The 19812-nt window shown below is 40.8% G+C and overlaps 1 protein-coding gene across 2 annotated transcripts in view; it reads right to left on the bottom strand.

Annotated features, from left to right (window-relative positions):
* The window catches only part of ANKRD50 (ankyrin repeat domain containing 50), a 43106-nt gene extending 30867 nt beyond the window's left edge, over nt 1-12239 (bottom strand). The window contains exons 1-2 of one of the 2 annotated variants that reach the window (XM_065836112.2): nt 12082-12239; nt 9677-10935 (exon numbers count right to left, since the gene is read on the bottom strand). In XM_065836112.2, coding sequence (XP_065692184.1) covers nt 9677-10155 — 479 coding nt within the window. In that variant the 5' untranslated portion in view covers nt 10156-10935; nt 12082-12239. The remainder of the gene's footprint in view (nt 1-9676; nt 10936-12081) is intronic. The other variant, XM_071808077.1, reaches the window with a different exon arrangement.
* Between the last annotated feature and the right edge of the window lie 7573 nt (nt 12240-19812).

Below are 19812 nucleotides of genomic sequence, written 5' to 3'. Positions count from 1 at the left end.
GGGGATTGGACTAGATGATCTTCTGAGGTCCCTTCCAATCCCAAACATACTGTAATACTGTGATACTGTGATTCTTCCTCCCACTCCTGTCAACTTCGACAGCAGCATCCAGAACAGCCAAAAACTTTGATCACCTTCTATCCATGACAAAGACTTTTTAGTTCTTGCTTTGTGTGAAGGCATATACAAACATGCAAGATAAAGAGGACTTTGATTACAATGGTTTTGCCCCTTTCACTCCATCAGCTATGTAATTTTCGCCATTTGCTTTCTTTTCTTGATCTCATTTTCAGTTTCTTTCATGTCATCAATTGTACCAGCAACCTACCCATCTATGCTCCTTGCAGCACTTCCTCTGCAATACCTTTGAACACCTATCTACAACTCAATCCTTATTTCAACATAGTTTCTTGGGTTTTTTTTAATTACACTCACCTTTTTTCTTAATTATTTCTTTTTGAGCAGTAATTCTTCAATCATTAAGTGTTTCCACATAACTCTAAAAAACGTTCTCACTCCTAAGTAAAGATATATTTCACACCATCCCCAGTGTATTGTACACATCATCATGCAGAAGAAACTGAAACCTCTTCAATGCATTGCTTCACTAACAGTTTCAGCAGGTGATATTTCAATACTATCTTTTCCCAGTATACTAGACACACTAAGTCCTTTCTACCTCACAATCCACCAAACCCTTTTCATTTTTTTTCAGTAAAAAGGCAGAAAAAAAACCCAAAAACTTAAACCCTTGCACAAGCTATGAACATGTGCATAGAAAAATGGAGGGAAGGGAAATAATTAACAAGTGAGAATTGCTGTGAAGGTCCATCTAACTAAACAGCTTATAGGAAAACCTGTAAGGTTTAAGACTGAGCCACATAGATTAAAGGCAAAATGTTAATGCCTATACAAGTAGAAGACAAAAAGGTCTATGTAAGTTCTCATTCTTAAAATGCCTTAGGGAAACTTTCTTATGGTAATTTAAACTGAAAAGGTTAAAACCTTAAATGGTATTATGTTCAGTCTGTATGCTTTGCTTCCATACAATGAAAGAAGAACATACAACTTGCTCTTTCAGAAAAAACTAACTTGCTATGTGACCCGTTAACTCCACACATCTAAGGGAAAAGCCTAAAGAGAAACATGCCACAAAATACTTGAGCTTCAGGCAATGCTCAACTTTGTAATAGTCAAGAGAGCGACAGAACACAGCATCTTATATGAAATCTAGTGTCAGTTATAAGTCTAAAGCATTAGTTATACATTACATGACATACTAGGAATCAGAAGCTCCATCAGAGTCAAGATGCTCTTACAAGAGTGAGTTTATGAAATATCACTTTATCTTCTGCAACTTCACTTTCATCAAGCTGGAAACACAAGCTAAGTTGGCAGATTCTTTTTAACTTCTTGTACATGCTCTTATAAAAGCAGTTATCTCATCCATGACTTGGTATGATTTTCAGTTGGTGCTCATCATTTGAGTACAAAATAATGTTAGTGTAGAATCAAAATGTAGGTAAGTGCTTTAGGTAGTAGAAGTCCCTATAACATACATGACAAATACGTAAATAATAAATTAACAGAGTCATACCACACAAAAGTGAAAGCACAGAAACTGTGTTCTTGAACTCTTGTAACTAGTAAGCTACACTGAAATCCAGTAGCATTTTACCACATTTTTCGCATTAACACACTGTAGTTGTTCACATCTTCACAGTACAATACCACACAGGAGACAGAGTTAAGGTTCAGTGCAATACTTTTTTTGTAGTGTTCCTTACTTCTTTCATGCAAGCTGTCTTGTTCACCATTTTTCTTCATTAGATCATAAAAGATCTTTCGATCTTGCATATATCAGCTTACATGTAGCTGCTTTCTATAAAGAGTCATAAAAGCTTTGTGCTGTGAAGTTTGTCTGCTATTTTTAATATTCTATGTCTCTTGGTACACAATCCCTAAGTGTAAGCCTCCACAGTATGAACATCGATCTACCAAGGAGCTAAAGACTGTAAAACCATCCAGCCTTTCTGATGAAACCCATAGGAGTTGTAATGTTTTAAAAATAATAAAAAAGAAAAATCTTGGTTAGTAAACTTCTTCTCAAATTAAAAAGTACTTCAGCCACTTAAGATACATATTTTTGACACAAACTTTCTTCACCAGAAATGATACACTGAAGCAAACCGTAATTATTACATTATGATTGAGTACATAGTACTGCCAGTGACAGAGAAGCATGTGCACCTCATTTTTGGGTACGGCTATATGTTTGACAGTCTTAAGTTTCTTAAAAAGCAGAAACACTTAAATCCTTTTGTGAATCTAGCTTTAAATAGCACAGAATGGAGAGCTTGCTTCTAACACCCAGCTTCTGTGGAATTTTAAACTTAAACTAGAAACAGGCAAAACTCTACATGGGAGAGACCGTGGAGAACCTCCCCCGCTAGAGCCCTGCTTGCACTTGTCCAGCATGCTTCAGGTGCTGAGATCTTGAATACCTCATTGATGCATCACAAGAAGTCTACAAAAAGATACCAAACACCAACCAGCTTCATATCTGAGCTTGCTTTTAATTAAAAATGGTTATGGCTCCTAACAAGTTGGAATTATTTAAAGATAAGGTGAGAATGAAGCAGTATTCAAATATGTAAAAGGCTGTCCCCCCAAAAAAAAAAAAAAGAAAACAATCTATTCTCCAGGTCTCTGGAGAACACTATAAGTAGTAACAAGCATAGATTATAGCAAGAAAAAAAACTCAGGTTAGATGCATGGATATATGTATTTTTTTCTAATAATAATTGTGAAGCATAAGAGCAGATGAAGCAAGCATCTCTCTCTAACAGACTTGGTTTCTTCTGCTCAGAGAAGAAGATAGATTCTATTTTCTGACATCCCCTTCCAAGCCTCTCTCTTGATATAAAAATCAGTCACTTGCACATTTGAACTTTACATATGGTAAATGAATAAACACACTGTAAATCTAAAAACTTCCTTCTTTATAGGATCTTGTAAATTAATTCATTATGCATTCAGATCTTTCTTCATATGAAATGGGATACAGTTAGTCCTTGGCTTTGTTTCTACCATTTATAACTCTATGAAATTAGAGAGCCTGACAAGATCTACATTCATACCCTTCTTGTAACCATTGCAAAGCTACAGCTACCAAAACTGTACCAAAGCTCCAGATGCAGAGAAAGACTGTGTAGCAGCCCTTACCAGAAGAACCGAGAGCATTAGAGAAAAAGGCACATACCACTCCCAGTCTTTGAGACTTGGGTGAGAAAAGTCAAGGCATCACTTTTTTACATAAAAGATTAATACTGAATTACTAATGTCTTACAGAATAAATTGGTAGAAATCCCAGCAGCTTTTGCATTGTCAGTAGCCCAAGCTCAGACATCTATAACTGCCTCCAATGTGCTGCCTCTCAGTGTACCTTTTATTTCAATCCCTACTAAGCTCATGGTAAAACCAGACTTCTAAATTCATTTCATTAAAAAAAAAAAGTAAAAGAAAGAGAAGACTATATCACACACTGCCATCTCACACCCTCCAGAGCAAAATTAATACTGCTATTATAATTTTCACAGCAGTCACAGAACTTTGAGTGCCAGCAAAACAGTCAGAAGTTACATCCTTGTCATGCTTCTGCCAGCTGCAAACAGCAGTAGACGCATGTGCTGCGGTTAATTCACTAGCAAAGACAACTCAAAGTTTGTAGGGTAACATATCAAAGACCAACCCCTTCTGCTTCCATGAAAGTCATGATAGTCTAATCCCTAGCCTCAGCCATTCAAGTGGATTTGAAACTTTCTGTTAGCTAAAGAAAATGCAAAAGTCAACAGTTAAAAGAGATGGGTGCGGGGGGGATACGGGGGGGATGGGACAGAAGAGGAAAGAATAAAGAAAAGCTGGCTTTCAACTTCTTAATTGAAAAAACTGAAGTGGTTTTTGGAGTAAATATGAGAATAAGCTACTCCAAAACAGTGAAAAGCTCACTAATTAATTGTTCAGTAAAGCCTACACAATCAATGATTTTAATTATGTTACTGGTTTCAAAGATCATACCAGGAGTTCCAAAAAGAACAGTTTCTTCACAGTTCATCTGTTACCACATACAACTCAATTTCTAAGCCTCTTCCTTAATCTATGATAAATAAACAGCAATAAAGATGGCACTTCAGTACTGCAGATGTAAAGTCCCTGGACAACTGTCACAGAACATCTGCTGAACAAACCTGTGTTTTTCTACATTTTCAGACAGCTTAAAACTTGAAATAAAACTTGTTTCCTCTGATCATTTAGATAACGGTAAAGGCTCTCTAAGCCACCTGCAATTTACAACTTTTTGATGATACACTACTCTTGAGGGAAACAGGGAAGAAAAAAAGGAAAAAAAATAGTAGCATGGAAAGCCAATACAGGTGCAATGCTTGTTCTCCTTGGTTGACAATCCTAGTTTTGTTACTCTGAATGCTGCTGTTTATGAGATTTCCATGATATTGCCAAATACCAAACACCACAGGCTCAATCCTTTGGAGTTCTCCTCCAAAGAGGTAAAAGTAACTTTACATAGGTAATAGCTATTGGCATAAGATTTGCTGTACTTTAACACTGTCCAAACCAATGACTCATACAAGAAGGCTTTCAATTTTCATCAACACAAATCCTTGCTTCAAACTTGCAGTCAGCATAAAACCTTCCATGACCTCTCACACTTTTTACAAACAAGTCTACAGATATTTGCATATGCTAGAGAACTATAAAACTGTTTTACTATTTAATATCACTTAACATTATTGGGCATGTTCCAAGACAATGCAAATCTGTTTTGCACTTAGACACACAGGAACTATACCACAAATACTTGGTACAGCTTCACAGAGCACTAGGGTGTGTTAGAGCAACAGAGAGAAACAGCAACATCCAACCATTCTTTATTAGTGTTATTCTAAAGTTCTGGTGTGGATGTCTCTTGTCACCTGTTCAGCTTAGTCAACTCTCTGGGGATTTTTCTTTTCAAATATAAAAAGCAGAGATCAGGAGTTAGAAACAGAAAAGTTGTGCTTGTCTGGGAAATTGCAAAAGGAACCATGACATTAAATTTAGCACCAGTGTGCACAGAAAAAAAAAAAAAAAAAAAACACAAACCAACAAAACACAAAACTGGTGTCCTTTCTGAAAAAAAAAAAAAAAAAAAGATACTTAAGTTCTAGGGCGCAGTTTCCACTATATTCATTTTTGGTAAAGAAGATATATCTGCCACGGTTTATTGTTGCCTTGCAATAAACTCTCACACATCAGCTTGATGAAACTTCTACAGTTTTAAAACTTGTGAGTTCTTACATAATCACAAATTGTTCAGCAGCTTCCCTCTCCCCCCCTATTAAATTGTTCTTTTCCTGGGTCCCAGCTGATCAGGGACAGTTACTTGCATGGGAATGCAACTTCACGAATGCAAATAAGTGGAAAACTTATTCAAGAGATTTATATTGGGGGAAAAAACGAAGCTATGAATTGAGACCATCTCACACTGAAGTAATTGTATTAGATATACTTTAGTAATAAACTTTAGGACACTTCACAAGTTAAAAATCCAAAACAAACAAACAGTTGAACATCATTGACCCAATTCAGTATGTGAGAAATAAGTATGCGAAAAGTCTCACAAGATGTGAAGTTTCTTGAAAAGACATGCAGAAGACAGCAAGAAACTTCATCTGTGAGTGTTAGCAAAGCAGGTCCATCCGCAGCAACCTGCTGGGAGATATGGAAATTCACTATTTTTAGGGATTTATTGATTTCAGCAATTCACCCAAGCAAAATTCAAATTTTGCTTTAAGTTTGTACTACACCAACGCACACTAAAGGCGAGTTCAGTGCAAGTTTAACAGCATTATGTTATTTAACAGGCAGCTGTTCCATTTCTAAATTCTCTGAATTCATGAGCTCTGGTCATGGATGTCTTTCAAACTCAAAGCATTGGCTGCAAAATAAATCAACTCTGCATGGTAAACTAGGTCTACACTTCTAGTACAGACCATTTTCTGTCCTGTGAATTAACCATGCTCTGCCTTCTGACACTAATCTTAACTGTAGCACATGTGAGAGATACCTGCCTTGCCCTACTGTCTGAAGTAGGATCATAAGGGTACACATCTTTTTACAGACTAGTGTGCACATTCAGTCTTATCCATGGTTTATATAAGAGTTCTTCTATGTCCTCATGGTCTTGAATAACTGATAGCTGCGTGTATCCCTACTAATCACTGGAAGTATAAACTTGCTGCAGCAAAACCAAAACCAACTCCTATTGGCAACACTAGAGATAGTATGATAAAATTGGGTTATTCCGATTTCAACTTTTCTGTTTAAATAGAGAAGAATAGCCTAACAGACATATTTGATTAAATTATTTCAGTTTAAGACATACTGTATTCTCACTTTTGGAGTCTGTAACACTCTTTGCCATTTCCTTTATACTTTCTGCTCCACTTTCACCTAAAATTTGAATGTGAGGCTTCAGCATTCTCTGTTATGTTTAAGACTGCTTTCTGCTCCAGAACTGCATGTGTGGGAAAAGTGCCCCAGAAGTGCTGCTGTAAGTAGCAGTTCTTTCTCTCAGCTATCAGTGCAGTAAGAATTGCTTGTTAAATACATTTGTATGTAGGAGCCCTTTCAGCTTATTCAACTCTGCAAGATCCACCCATGAAAGAACTTTTAGAGCACTTTATGATTATAAATTCTTAAAAGTTTCTCATGTAAAGACATTCAAACAGAGGAGAAAAGTCTTAACTTTCTAGATCATCACTTGCACATGTATCATTGTGACCATCAGGGTTGCTGAAAACCTATTTTAAAAGTTATTCAGAAAAACATTCAGTATTTCTACTAAAAAATGTTACATTGTTTGTAAACTGGCACATTACAAGGAATCAGAAAATTTTTCTTGCTTACTATTACCAGGGCAATTAGCACAAAAATAGAATAGTGTAATCTTGTTTAATACATATGAAGATAAGCCTTTCCATTTTAGGCCATGAATACATAGCCAGGTCTGGAGCAGCTGTGCAAAGCAGAGCAAAAGTTTGACAGTGTCTTCAAAGAAAGCTCTTTCTCCTCTTTAAATCAAGAAAATTAAAATAAAGTAAAATCAATGGAACTTTCAGATGAGAGCTTTATGCTCTTTCAGTGCCTTTATACAATGTAAAAGGCAATCAGATGATCGTTAAGTCTTCCTAGAACTCAATTCCACATTACAACTTTCACTTGACAGAAAGCATATTAACACACCAGACTAGAATACCGAAATGCTCTGTGAAAAGTCTTGGAAAGCATGAAAAATGCTAACTTATGCTTTTGTTAAACATTTCTTCCATGCTTTACACATTAACAAAAGTTCATTTAACAAGTGATTGAGGTATCTGATGAAGGAGGATGGGGTTGCCACGTTTCTCTTATTTGTGGACAGTGTATCATACAGGCAGTAGAACAAGCTTGCAGCACTGCTGTCAACAGCTATCTCCTGGTCCCCTGCCACAGTGCTGAAAACTTATATTCCCAGCACAGCACCTTGTCTCTAACACCTCATCTCCCTTAAATCTGAAATATGAGAATGAAGACTAGCTACCACATCTGCTTTCAAGAGCAGATCAGGGTAGGTGGACAGCAAGGGAATAAAGGAAGAAAGAAAAAAAAAAAGGAAAAAGAAAGAAAGAAAAAAAGAAGAAAAATAAGAAAATCTTGACTGGAGCTGTTGTACTTCATCATAAGTATATTTACTGTAATAATAAGATAATTAGAGTTCATGGTTACTGCTACTAGTACCAGATGTTGTGTCATATTTTGTTTTTCCAGTATGAAACCAAGAACCCTGTATACTGACCTAAATACTCAAACTGCCCATCATTAAACCCTGTATTCATAAGAACCAGTCTTATCTAAAAAGCTGAGTCTGACTCACAATTATCTTTCATATTTCTATATTGCATTTTTGTTTGAAGACATTCATCTAACCGCTGTTCTTTGGAGTAAGGTAACTACGTCTAAAATAGAAGAAAGATTCAAGTTCTCAGAGAGAGCATGCCTGTACCAAATTAGTAAGATTTCCTTGCAAGAGGCTTTTAAACATAAACAGGCTCTTACTCACCAGATTAATCCACTTCCATGATTTTAAAAGACTGCCTAAAGCTAGATGGCCAATCTGCTATTCCATTTATAGACACTTAACTTCACCCAATTTTTAGTCATTAGAAATTGAGAGGGCTTAATACTTCTGAGATTAGGACCTTAACAGCTGCTAGAAGTTGCATCTTCACTTAGAAACTAGCAAAAAAAAAAAAATCTAGAGTTAGTCCTGGTTTAGACTATTTGTTTTGCTTTAAGACACTACACTGAGAACAATGTAGACATGCATCCTGTTTATTCAGCAGGCAAGGACCTAACAGCCATCAGAGCTGGGAGGCTCTTTTACACCACCATGACAATGAGCAAGCACTACAGTTCAACCTTAACTTGTTTACCCAGTCTTAGCAGTCGGAGATAGAAAAAAAAACAAAAAACAAAAAACAAAAAAAAAAAAAAACACCAAACAAACAAACAAAAAAAAAAAAAAAACAAACAAAAAAAAACAAACAACAAAACCAGGATTTTTTTATGCTGCAAACATTGTCCAATAAACCCTTATGTACCACAAAAAGTTATGTCACTACACAGCACTAAAGAACTTCAATTTAACTAATATTCTGGGAAAGTTTTATACTAGCCACAAAATCCACTGAAGGTCTGTTGCCAGAGATAAGCCTTATCCTTTCTGATTTTTCCTTGTCATCCAAAGAAACAAGGACTGATAGACACATGCTTGTGAAGGCTGTGCTCAAGACAGCACTCTTCTAAAATATCTGTGAATATACAGGCTTACATACAGATTGGTATCCTTACAGAAACAAAGTTCTCAGTGACATACTGAAGGGACTTTGATTTTCTGGAGAACGCTAAGTAAATACATATTTTCACACAGCTTAGATAGCTGACAAACTTCTGAGGGAGAGGAGGAGACCCTCCCCCCTTGATAAATTTCTGATCCACTCAACACTTCAGAGTACTTTAAAATAAGTAGCAAGAAAGATTTGACATAATCTGTACATATTGTGAGAAGTAACATAAGGAGTTAATCAACATCTTCCTACCACATATTTTTAGACAAACATAAAACTGATGTGCTGGATCAGACCCAGAGATCCATTAGTCCAGTTTCCTCTCAGAGCACAACATTGGAAGCTTCTGCCAGGGTCCTAAAAGGTCTGTTTCAAGCTTGTGAAGGAGAACTGCCCTACATTTACGTCACATGAAGACCACTGACCACATAATTTCCACTCTGAAGTCAATTACTTTAAAGTCTTTCCAAAACACCAGTTACAACTGAGGGTATTAATATAAATATGTAAATAAATTCACTATGAATAATACATTTTGTTTTAAAAGTAAGCTATAAGGACAAACTTAGATTTTTACATTGTAGGTCTGCAAGCTCTGATAGAGACAACAAGCCATGAAACAAGCATGTGTTAAACCACCTGCATTGTAGACTCTTTGGAAGGAAGACCTAAACAAAAGCCAGAATTTATTTGGGTTTTATTTCCAGTATTATTTTAAAATTTGTTTTTACCTTTTAAATGCTTCAGCGGGATTCCTCTCACATTCCCCAGGTTGCAAAAGACTTTGAATAGCAGGATCTCTTAGTTTGTCCTCATATCCCTGGATCAGTCCACTGCGGCAGATTTGTGTAACTAAACCTCTAATAAACCCTCCAACACACAGTGTGTCAGAGTCTTGGGCCCTGCAGAAATGGAAGGCTAGAGCTTGACGATGTAAGCCTCGTTGTATATTTGCAGGCGAGCTTGGCCACAGTAACTCAGTACAGAGGGCTGTCTTCCCACTACCAGGCCCTCCTACCAACAGTACACCCCAGGCAGCTCCTTTCCCAGAGACACCACTGGTATTATTCCCAGAATTTGCTACAAGAGATGGTTTGTTGGCAACACTATTGCTGCAGTTAGCTTTCTCCTGAAGGCAGTGCTGAAGCTTGTGGAAAACCCACTCCCTACAGTAAAACTGTTTTCCCTGCAGCAAACTGGTTTGAGCCATTTTATAAAGCTTCTTCTCTTAGATCTGTCATAAGCAGCAGTACACCTTCAACATCTCAGAGTCGGAGATACACGTTCATCTTGCACAGAACTTGACAGAGGTTAAGGTAATCAGTTAACCTTTCTTGTAAATCTTAACAGCCTCTTCGCAGGAAGGGTGTCACTCCATTTGTATGCTTTAATACGATTAACATAACACATCACAGTTCAGCTGACATCATGCAGTAGTGTCTGATACCAACGCTCAATACTTTGCATATGGCTCAAAAGTTCATACAGCTCCATGGCTGCATCTGTAGTTTATGCAGTTGTGTGTGTTCCCAGTATACAGGGGAGACAATACATCTGGAAAAACTGAGGGGAAGCCAACTTTTCAGTGTATGCTAAACGCCTTTCAACTCTAGGCATTAATCTGCCTGGGTATACATCCAGAAAAAAAGCTGTCCATAATAAAATGTTCCTTCTGGAAATTTAATAAAGAAAGTGATTTTTCTTCAGAGCACTATATACATACCACAAACGTGGATAAGTACCACTTACTAAGAAATGGTCAGTTTGGACAGCAAGCTTTGCAGACTTCATGCCTCTGGGCGGGTGTCTGAGAAGTGCTTCAGATTATGGTTTCTTATGCAGTATAGATGACAGGAAAAAAATATGGTTACAGCTTCTTATTTCAATACATTCGTAAGTGTCTTCTCCGGGAATCTGGATTCTTACTGAACCTGTTCTCAGGTATCTTAATCGCAAGATGTCAGAAGAGACAACATCTTCCCCTAGAGCTCTGAAATAAAGAAGACAGCACTTTTAACCCTAGATGCAAGTCACAATTCAGTCAATTGCAAATGCAGACAACAAAGAGTACAGTCAAGGGCTCTTATTCTTTTTTTTTTTTTTTTGCTTATTCTATTTAATCAAATTAATCTAAAAACCTGCTTTAAAGAAATTTCTTGTTAAAAGGTATGATTAGCCACACATAGAAAACCATAACAAAAAACAATGCACAGATATGACAGTGGCCTCAAAACCACAGGAGCAGTAAGTCTTGCATTTTCTCCTGAGAACTGAAGATATCCCTTTACCTCAGAAACATTCTTCCTAACAAGGTTTTATCACCAAATCCTCCCTCCACGCAATTTTTCTACTGCTGGTCATGGTTGGTTTTTCTGGTTGGTTTTTTTTTTTTTGAAGTTTATTTTACACGCGAGAGCTGCCGACGGCTCTGTGCACACTTCTTTGTTCAGGGCTCGCAGGCAGTGGGGCGCCCGGCAGACTCCAGGGTCACGGTTTCACACCCCCACCGCCGACACCTCACACCCCGTCGCTGCGCTTGTCACCGCTCCATTCCCCAGGGCCCGGCCCCGTCCCCGGCGTGACACCCCCTCCGAACAAAACCCTTTATCCCGGGCTGCGCTTCAACCCCACGCTCCGGCTTCTTTTCAGCCGAGCCACACAAACACACACGGCTCAAAAGTCACTTCGGCAACGTCCTGGCAGCCCGGTCATCCCCCTGTGAAAAACCCCGAAGTCAAGTGAGCAGCTGCAAAGCTCCCCCCTCCTCTCCCGCCCTTCATCTGCTTCTTATACCCACGGCGCTGAGCACACCCGCCCTGTCCCCCGCTCCCCTCCCCCAGCGCACACACACACACCCGGCTCCGCACAAAGATCCCGGGCACGGCACCCCCACCCCGCCAAGGGGCCCGGCCCCCGGCGCGGCACCGCTGCCAGCCCGGCGCCCACCACACAGCACCCCCGCCGCTGTCAGCGCCCTGCTCCCCTCAGGCGGCGCGCGGGGCGGCAGGTACAGCCCGCCCCAACCGCCCTGCAACGGCCGCCCCGCCGCCAACCGCCCCAACCGCCGCCCCGACAGGGACGACCCGCCGCCTGCTCCGCAGCCAGGCGAGGGGCCTCCCCAGCGCTGCTCACTCACCTCCACCGTCGCCCCTGCGCCGGCCGCCGCTTGTGCTCCTCCAGGCTCTTCCCGCGGCAGCACGGCCCCCCTCTTCCTCCAGGCCCCTGGGCTCCCACCCCCGGGCACCGCCGTGCCAGGGCCGCCGCCCCACCGCCCCGGTCCGCGGCTGCCTCAGCCCGTGTGGTACTCTCCTCGGCGCCTCCTTGACCCCCTCCGCCCGGCCCCGCCTCGCCGCCCGGGGCCACGCCCCGACCCGCCCCCTCCGGCGGCTGCTCCGCCCCCTTCCTCTCCAGCGCGTGCGGCGGCGGGGGTGGGGACGGATGCCGCCTGGCATCGGGGGTGAAGTGGTCGTGGGCGCAGGGACACTGGGGGAGCGGCTGCCGCCGAGTAGCGGATCCGTTCACCCCCTCTCCGTTCACCGCTTCTGTCCCGGCCTCGCTGCCGCCCGCCGGCGCCACAGCGCCCCTCGGAAACGCGGCGGCCGTGAGTGCGGCGCCCCTTCGGCCACAGAGCGCCCCGCGGGCCGCCCGCCTTCCCGCGGCGGCGGGACCGTCCCGGCGCGGCCCTGCAGGGGGCGGCAGCGCGGCTCCCTGAGCGGGGCGGGAGCGCGGCTCCCTGAGCGGGGCGGGGCGGGGGCCGCTGAGCGCGGTGCCCGCGGCCCGGGCCCTACAGCGCTGCTCCGGCGGTACCCGCCGGCCGGGCCCTGCCCGGGAGCAGCTCCATGTGAAAAACGAAGAACAAAGGTTCCGTCTGGGGGGCAAACCAGCCGTCACACCCGCCCCGGGACGCCTCACTTCCCAGCCCAACGCTGGTGTGGAAGTAGCGTGCACAGGCTCTCCAGTGCAAGATCTTTATTTTTTTTGACCAAGCTCATGCCTAATAGCATTTTTTCTCCCTTCTGCCACACCATTGCCTTTTCTCATTTTTCCCGTTTCGGCTAGACTTTCATTACAGCCTCACAAAACACAAGCAGCAATTCTACCTCCACCTTCTTGCTTCTGGCGATGGGCACAAGTCATATCTCCCAGGCTGCTGAAGCCAGGGACCAGTCCCAGCCAGGAGGTCAGAGCAGCCCAGCCCTTGTCTTGCACCACCTTAAAATAGTGACTGTCCGCCTTTACAATTTGTGCATCTCATTGGAAACGTGCGCCTTGATAGGGGTGAAAATAGGGTAGAACTTGTCCTGGCCACTTTTGGGAGGCCCCTGTGAAACCCCTCCACCCATGAGAAGAAAAGTAGAGCTTCCCTTTATTTTGGCTACATGATAGCGGAGAAAAGGTTTACATTAAAATATGCACCTATTGGAGGTGGCTGTGTTATTTATGATGAGGCGCCTTTCCATTAGCTGCTGGATCAAGGTCTCTATGGTTGCTAAACAGTGCCTTTATTTTACCACAGCTCTGTATGGTTTCACATACCAACTAATTAAAGTATTGTGGAGTACACACTGAATATATCCATATGCTACAACAGGGTGATTTAGGGCCCTTCAAGGAGTGTCCTAAGATTCTTTGTAGGAGCAAAATGAAAAAATTAAATAAATTCACTTAGCATACTGAAGAGCTTAGAAAAACAAGTCTGCCTGCTTCTGAAAACCAGTAGAACAAGTTTGAAGAACCTTTGGAAGCAGTGAATTACAAATTCGCAAAGCAATTGGGAGTGGGGGAGAAACAGAAATTAGATTAAAAGTAAGAAGACATTGTGTGGCTGTTTTGTTTTTAAGCTTTCTTACTTGGTTGGATTTTTTAACCATGTACAGTAGGCAAATAGTCTTCTCTGTGGTGTGGGGTTGTTTTCCCAGCTGCACCTCCCATTTTGAAATCTAGTGGAAACTCAAGACTTCCAAAACTGATGCTAACACAAGTTCCAAGAGACTTTGAACTGTAAAATATTTTCTTTTTTCTTCTTTTAACAGTAAAGGATTAGAGGTAGATAGCATTTGGAGTGATGAAATTGCAGGTCTGGACAGCTGAGCTGGCTAGAGACAAAACAGAGGTTGACAAAGGAAAAGAAACTGTAATTAAAGAAACACAGGAAATAATTGCAGATTTGACATCTTAAGAGACAGATATTTGACACAAATATTAGACTGGTAGATGTTGCAGGAAAAAAAAAAAACAACTTGGACAATGGTAAGACCCGAGGGAAAGCAGAGCTTCTGCTTTTCTGATGGCCAAGGCAAATGAAAACCAGATTTACATGAAAAGGTGCTGTCTGATTTCACAACATCTGATGTGAGTGTACGGCAGCAGGAGTAATAGCATGGTCTGCTAAAATCAGAGATATTTAACTGTAATCATAATGGAGTTCTAGATAATAATTGTGAAAATACTAACCTTTCCGTACTAATACGTAAATCCTAAAAGCAAGCAGAGTATGGTAATTTGATTTTAGCATGGGATAGAGGACACAAAATAACTAGCCACACAAAAGATAACTTGTGGGTAGTGCACTGGGCAAAGCTTTGCTTCAGGATATCGCTCCTACAACTAACATGAGGAACATTAAGTACTTGTGGGAATGTCAAGGAGAAGAAGGAAGGGGGAAGGGAGGGGAGAATAAAATGCAGCAGGCCTACAATATAATTACACCCTTATCACTGGGTGGATTTTTAGTCTTTCTTTCCAAAGAATTCAAAATATTGCAAGATCCAAAGCCAGATCTACACACTTCTTTCCAAAAGGTTGTATGTATGACCTAAAGGTGGAGGTTGGTAGTGGGCATGCATTGAGCCCCTCTATTACTATCAGGAGACAAAAGCATATAGGCACTTTTGATGATTTTTTTTTTAAGTTAAAAAACTACTAAAAAAAGTTTAAAGGGTTAAAAAAAAGGTTGTCATGAAGAGACTCAGCTGCTTAGGCTAAGATCTTTCATCTGTACACAAAAACTAAGACCTCGAAGTCAACTTTCAAAAGCAAGGCATTTTGTTATCAAGTTTATTTGCATAGTACCTCCTATATATAACATGACAGCTTAGATGACATCATCCTAGTGAATTATTATAGCTAAGAGTCAGATATTACTGATACAACTGTGCAATGTTGTAGTTAATGAGACAGTATCAGGTTAAGAACCAAACCTTACTTTGTGGTTTTGTATAACTCAGTTTGACATAGATGGCAAACCAACCAGGATATAATTGGATGCAGCCTTGCAGGCTACAAGACTGACAGATAAGACCAAAAAGAGACACAAAGAAGATGAAACAGATCAAAATTTATTATCTTAAAAAAAAGAAGAAAACCCAACTCTCTTGTAGCTTCAGTGGTCTGAAGCTGTAGCAACCTTCCTGCCTAACCCAAGCCACATTGCAGGGCCTCTTTTTAAAATACATTGAGAAGTTTCTGTCATGCAAGGTTTTAGATATGGTTTTGTACTTATACTAATTAAATACTAGCTAATGCTGAGAAGAAACTTTTAGTAAAAAGATTGCACAAAAAGAAACAACATTACGAAATCTGTGACAACACTGAAAAACCTAAGGGGTGCATTCAACAAAAGTCTGTTACAATTTCTAAATGACCTGACAGGATATTAGAATATACTATTATGTGGTTTTTAAAGTATTTTAACAGTTCCACTGTGATGTTATTTGGATATGAAAGTAGTCAAACCTGATGGGCAAGAGAACGTAATTGATTACAATGAGAAAGGCAGCATGAGGCTGATATTTGAAGTCATCACAATCTCGGCCACCACAGTCATATATAAAATTTTGTTTGCTTTGTTTGCTTTAGTTCAGAGCACTATTATCTGTTTTTCCATTTTCTGTTTTGTGCATGACTCAGACCCACCGCGGGTCCCATGGTCCGAGTGCCGGCGTGTTACAACCAGCTCGGAACCAGCTCTGCACACAAAGGGAGCAGAGCTGCAAATCCTTGCAAGCTCGTAATGTCATTGGTAAAGCTTTTGGTAGGCAGTGATTCACATCCAAAAATAAATGTTTTGCAAGGGTGGGCCTGAGGCATGATTATCTGCTTAAAAATGTAGTAGTTATTTTAACTACTTCTCTAACTTTAAGTTACTCATTCTTCCTGCATAATTATGTATTAATTTAGATACTTTCATTCTATGACAGGTAAAATTAATGAAGCTGATGGTAAATAAAGGTAGTGTAGACTTAGTTTAACATGAGAACATAACATAAAATTTCTATAATTTCCAAGCGAATAGTGAAAGTTTTATCACATGAAATATTTAGACGTGGGCATTTCTCTGATACTGATATTTCAGGTCTCAGTCCCAAAATCTATCTAGGGCTAGATGCATTTTTGTCTTGGGCCTCTCAGTATCATATAAGATGCCTTCACAAAAATGATCTGGAAGTCCTGTGGGTGGGGTACCCCGTTCAGCTTGGACCCACTGCAGTGGTTGTGGGTCCCTTTTGGGCAGGGCAGCTGCTCCACTGTTTGCATCCCAGCCTACAGAGATGCTGGGGCTTGCTCTGTCCTACGCACAGAGCTCTGTACCTCTCCGGATTGAACCTCATGAGACTGCTGCCAGTCTGGTTTTGAAATTCAACAGGCTCCCTGTGGACTGAAGCTCTGCTATTTGCCAGGCCAGCCACTCCACCAGCATACCAAAGTGCCCTTCCGCGAGTTGATGTGTAATCCTCCAGGCTAGTGATGAATATTCTGGAAGACACCAGCTCCTGGCATTGATCTTGGAGCCCCCTGTGAGTCACTAGCTGCCATACAGACATTGCACCACCAGTCACCATTCTCTGAACCAAGCAGTACAGCCGGTTTCTAACCCATCTGATGGTCCGTTCCTGCAGGCCATAACTCCTCAGCTCCTAAATGAGAATGCTACAGGGGATGTGTCAAAAGCCTTGATGAGGTCCGGTTAGATCACATTCAACAGCCAGTTATCACCTGCAGAGCCACTCAGTCAGTTGTGCTGCTAAAGCAGGCTGCCTGGCTGCGTTCTTGTCCGTCACGTACCTAGAGATGGACTCTAACAGGATGTGCTTCGTGTGCGAGATTGACCATCTAGTTCGCTGCATCCTTCTTGCCTTTTCTAAAAAAGGAACAGAATGCCTTTTTTTTTTTTTTCTTTCTTTTCCTAATTATCGGGGACTTCCCATTGTCGCTGTGATTTTCAATAGATGAAGGCAATAATGTTCTTTTACATAAGAATATAGCTAGGAAATATAATAGTTCCTTTCAACTTCTTCCTCAAGTCTTCCTCATTACCCAGTAATTTGGGTAGGAGTACTATCTATCCTGTCTATTGAAACTGCGTATCTGTGAACGAAGGCCACAAAATGATTGAGCTGAAGCAAAATTAAACAAAAGATCCCAGATAGGATAATGTGGTGGCTGGAACACTTGGCTGGGAGAGGAGGGGCCTGTATTCTAATTCCCCCTGAAAAGGAAATTGTTCCCATTTCCAGGCTGACAGCATTAATTTCTGGGTCATTACAGGACTGCCACCACAACATATTCTAGTTGCACTTTGGTAGAAAAATAGCTACTGTGCTTTGAATCAGAAAAGGCAATTAACTGCTCCTTGATAAACAAGGGCCAGGATCTGTGGCCTCCATCAAACACAACATCTGTCCTGCAGCCACAAAAAAGGGAAAGGAGGAGGCTTACATCCACTTATCATCATCCTTTGTGCAAGTACATATGTGCATCAAATACCCCAGCAGTAGTAGATGGTCATTTTGTAGCTTAAAAACAGAACTGAGACAAACTCAAATGACCTGCTGCCCAGGCCTGGAAAACACAGTGCGGGGGGAGAGGCACCCACACTGCCTGGCCTGGCAACTCACCCTGCTGCCCAACACAGGAACAAAGAGACAGGACAGGCGGCCCTACCTGGGCAGGAGCATCAGCAAGAAGTAATACATCCAAGTACAGCCCAGATGAGCTGCCAAAACCAGAGCAAAACAGCAGCAGCATTGCAGATACCATAAGGATATGGATGCCTGGTAGCTTGAGTATCTTTTGTATCAATTGACAAGTTATAACTGTGATCATGTCTACTACCACAGGATACTGTCACCTTAGTACTACAATTGCTCATCAGCACTACGCTGTCAATAAAAATGCTTCTCCAGATGGCTATTCAAAGTAGGAGCTTGGTTTAAATGCTCTGAATTGCTTCTGGAGTAGCCTTTCTCTTCCTCTGTGGACATGAGAGCACCAGCCTCCCAATTTCAGCCCTCAGACTGTGCACTAAATTTAGCCAATGGGCTGTGAGACACTTTTATGCCTCTTGGGCAAAATGCCAGGCATTGTCTTTCAAGATTTGCTGCAGCATCATATGCGTATATATATGTATATATATATATCTCCAAATATATATCTGCATAAAACTAGAAAGAAATAAATCTTCTATTTAATAATTGATACTCAACCTCTGATACTCATTGGGTGTGGTTTTAACTGGATGTCTGGAAAGTGCATTGCAATTGTTAGACAGCTAAACAAAACAACTCCAAATTAGAGCTTTTAGCATCTAAGAAAAGCGTGTTGATGTAGTGCCTTGGAGTGCTATAGTCTGTCTGGTCTGGGTCATTCTAACCTTGAATGTTGCTGTGTACACAGGAACATGAATGTACTCTCTGGTAGGAGGAAGCTGTAGGAACTTGTTATCCAGTATTTGTGCAACATGAATTACTGTATAACGTTACCATTCCATTTAATAACAGTTGACAACACACAAAGCCAGTAAAAATTAATAATGAAGTATAATATTCTGGAAAACAGGTGCTGCAGTTGGTAACTAGTTCTGCTGTATGAAAACATGTGAGGAACTAGGAAGAACTTAAATGTCATTAAATGATGGCATGAAAATGTCTGTGTAGTGGAAAGAAAAAATTTGCAGCAGTAAGCCATAAGAGAAAACTAAATCAAGAAAGTCACCTTTCATGTGAGTTGGACCAATATGTTCAGTGTCATTCTCAGGTTGAGTATGAAAAAGATAATCAGTTGCCCAAGAATATAATACTTATATGAATAACCAGAATTACTACAATAACAGAAGACTTTATGCTGACACAAGATTTAATATAATCTAAGATGTTATTTGATTGATGTGAGAAATGAAGAAACTGTAAGCTTTGGGAAATTTTATGTATAAATAGCTTAAGTGCATAGTGTATATTCCTTGTGCATTCTCACTGTTTCCACAAGTTTGTGTTAAAAGCACTGCCTGCCCTGACCTGCTCTGTGATCTTGAGCAACTCGTGTCACCATACCTTCTTCTATTTCCCTATCAGTACAATAGAAATAGTAAATCTTTCCTATCTCTTTTCTTATGCCTGATCAAACTACAAGCTAAAGCAAGATTTGCCAAAATATTATGTACCACTTCAGTAACACAGGTAGCCATAAACTTGATGTAACTGGTTAAGTTTGACTGATGTGTCATTGAATCAGTGTAAACTCTTCAGACTAAATGAAAAGTAATAAATATCAAAATACTTTTTGATGTGTGTGCTCTTACAAACCTGTGTCCAAAGCCTATAATAGTTCATAAGTTTTTGTGTGAGAAATCATGCTGATATACCCTAGAGTCAATGTAACTAATTTTCTCCCCATGTAGTTTACCATGTCTCAAGACCATTTCTTATTATTTATGAATTTATGCATTTTAAACACTATTTTGCAAGCCTTCTGCAGGCAAGCTGCCCATTTGACAGAATCCTTCAGGTCAGTAAGCACTTGCTGTTGCACTTCTGCTGTTCCTTTGAATTTGTGGGTGCTCTCTAAGTCATCTTTTTAGAAGTGATAAAAT

Source organism: Patagioenas fasciata, chromosome 4 (assembly GCF_037038585.1).
Source record: "Patagioenas fasciata isolate bPatFas1 chromosome 4, bPatFas1.hap1, whole genome shotgun sequence".
NCBI classification, from domain to species: domain Eukaryota; kingdom Metazoa; phylum Chordata; class Aves; order Columbiformes; family Columbidae; genus Patagioenas; species Patagioenas fasciata.
Note: the sequence above shows the minus strand (reverse complement) of the source record. Positions and strands in the feature narration are given on the sequence as shown.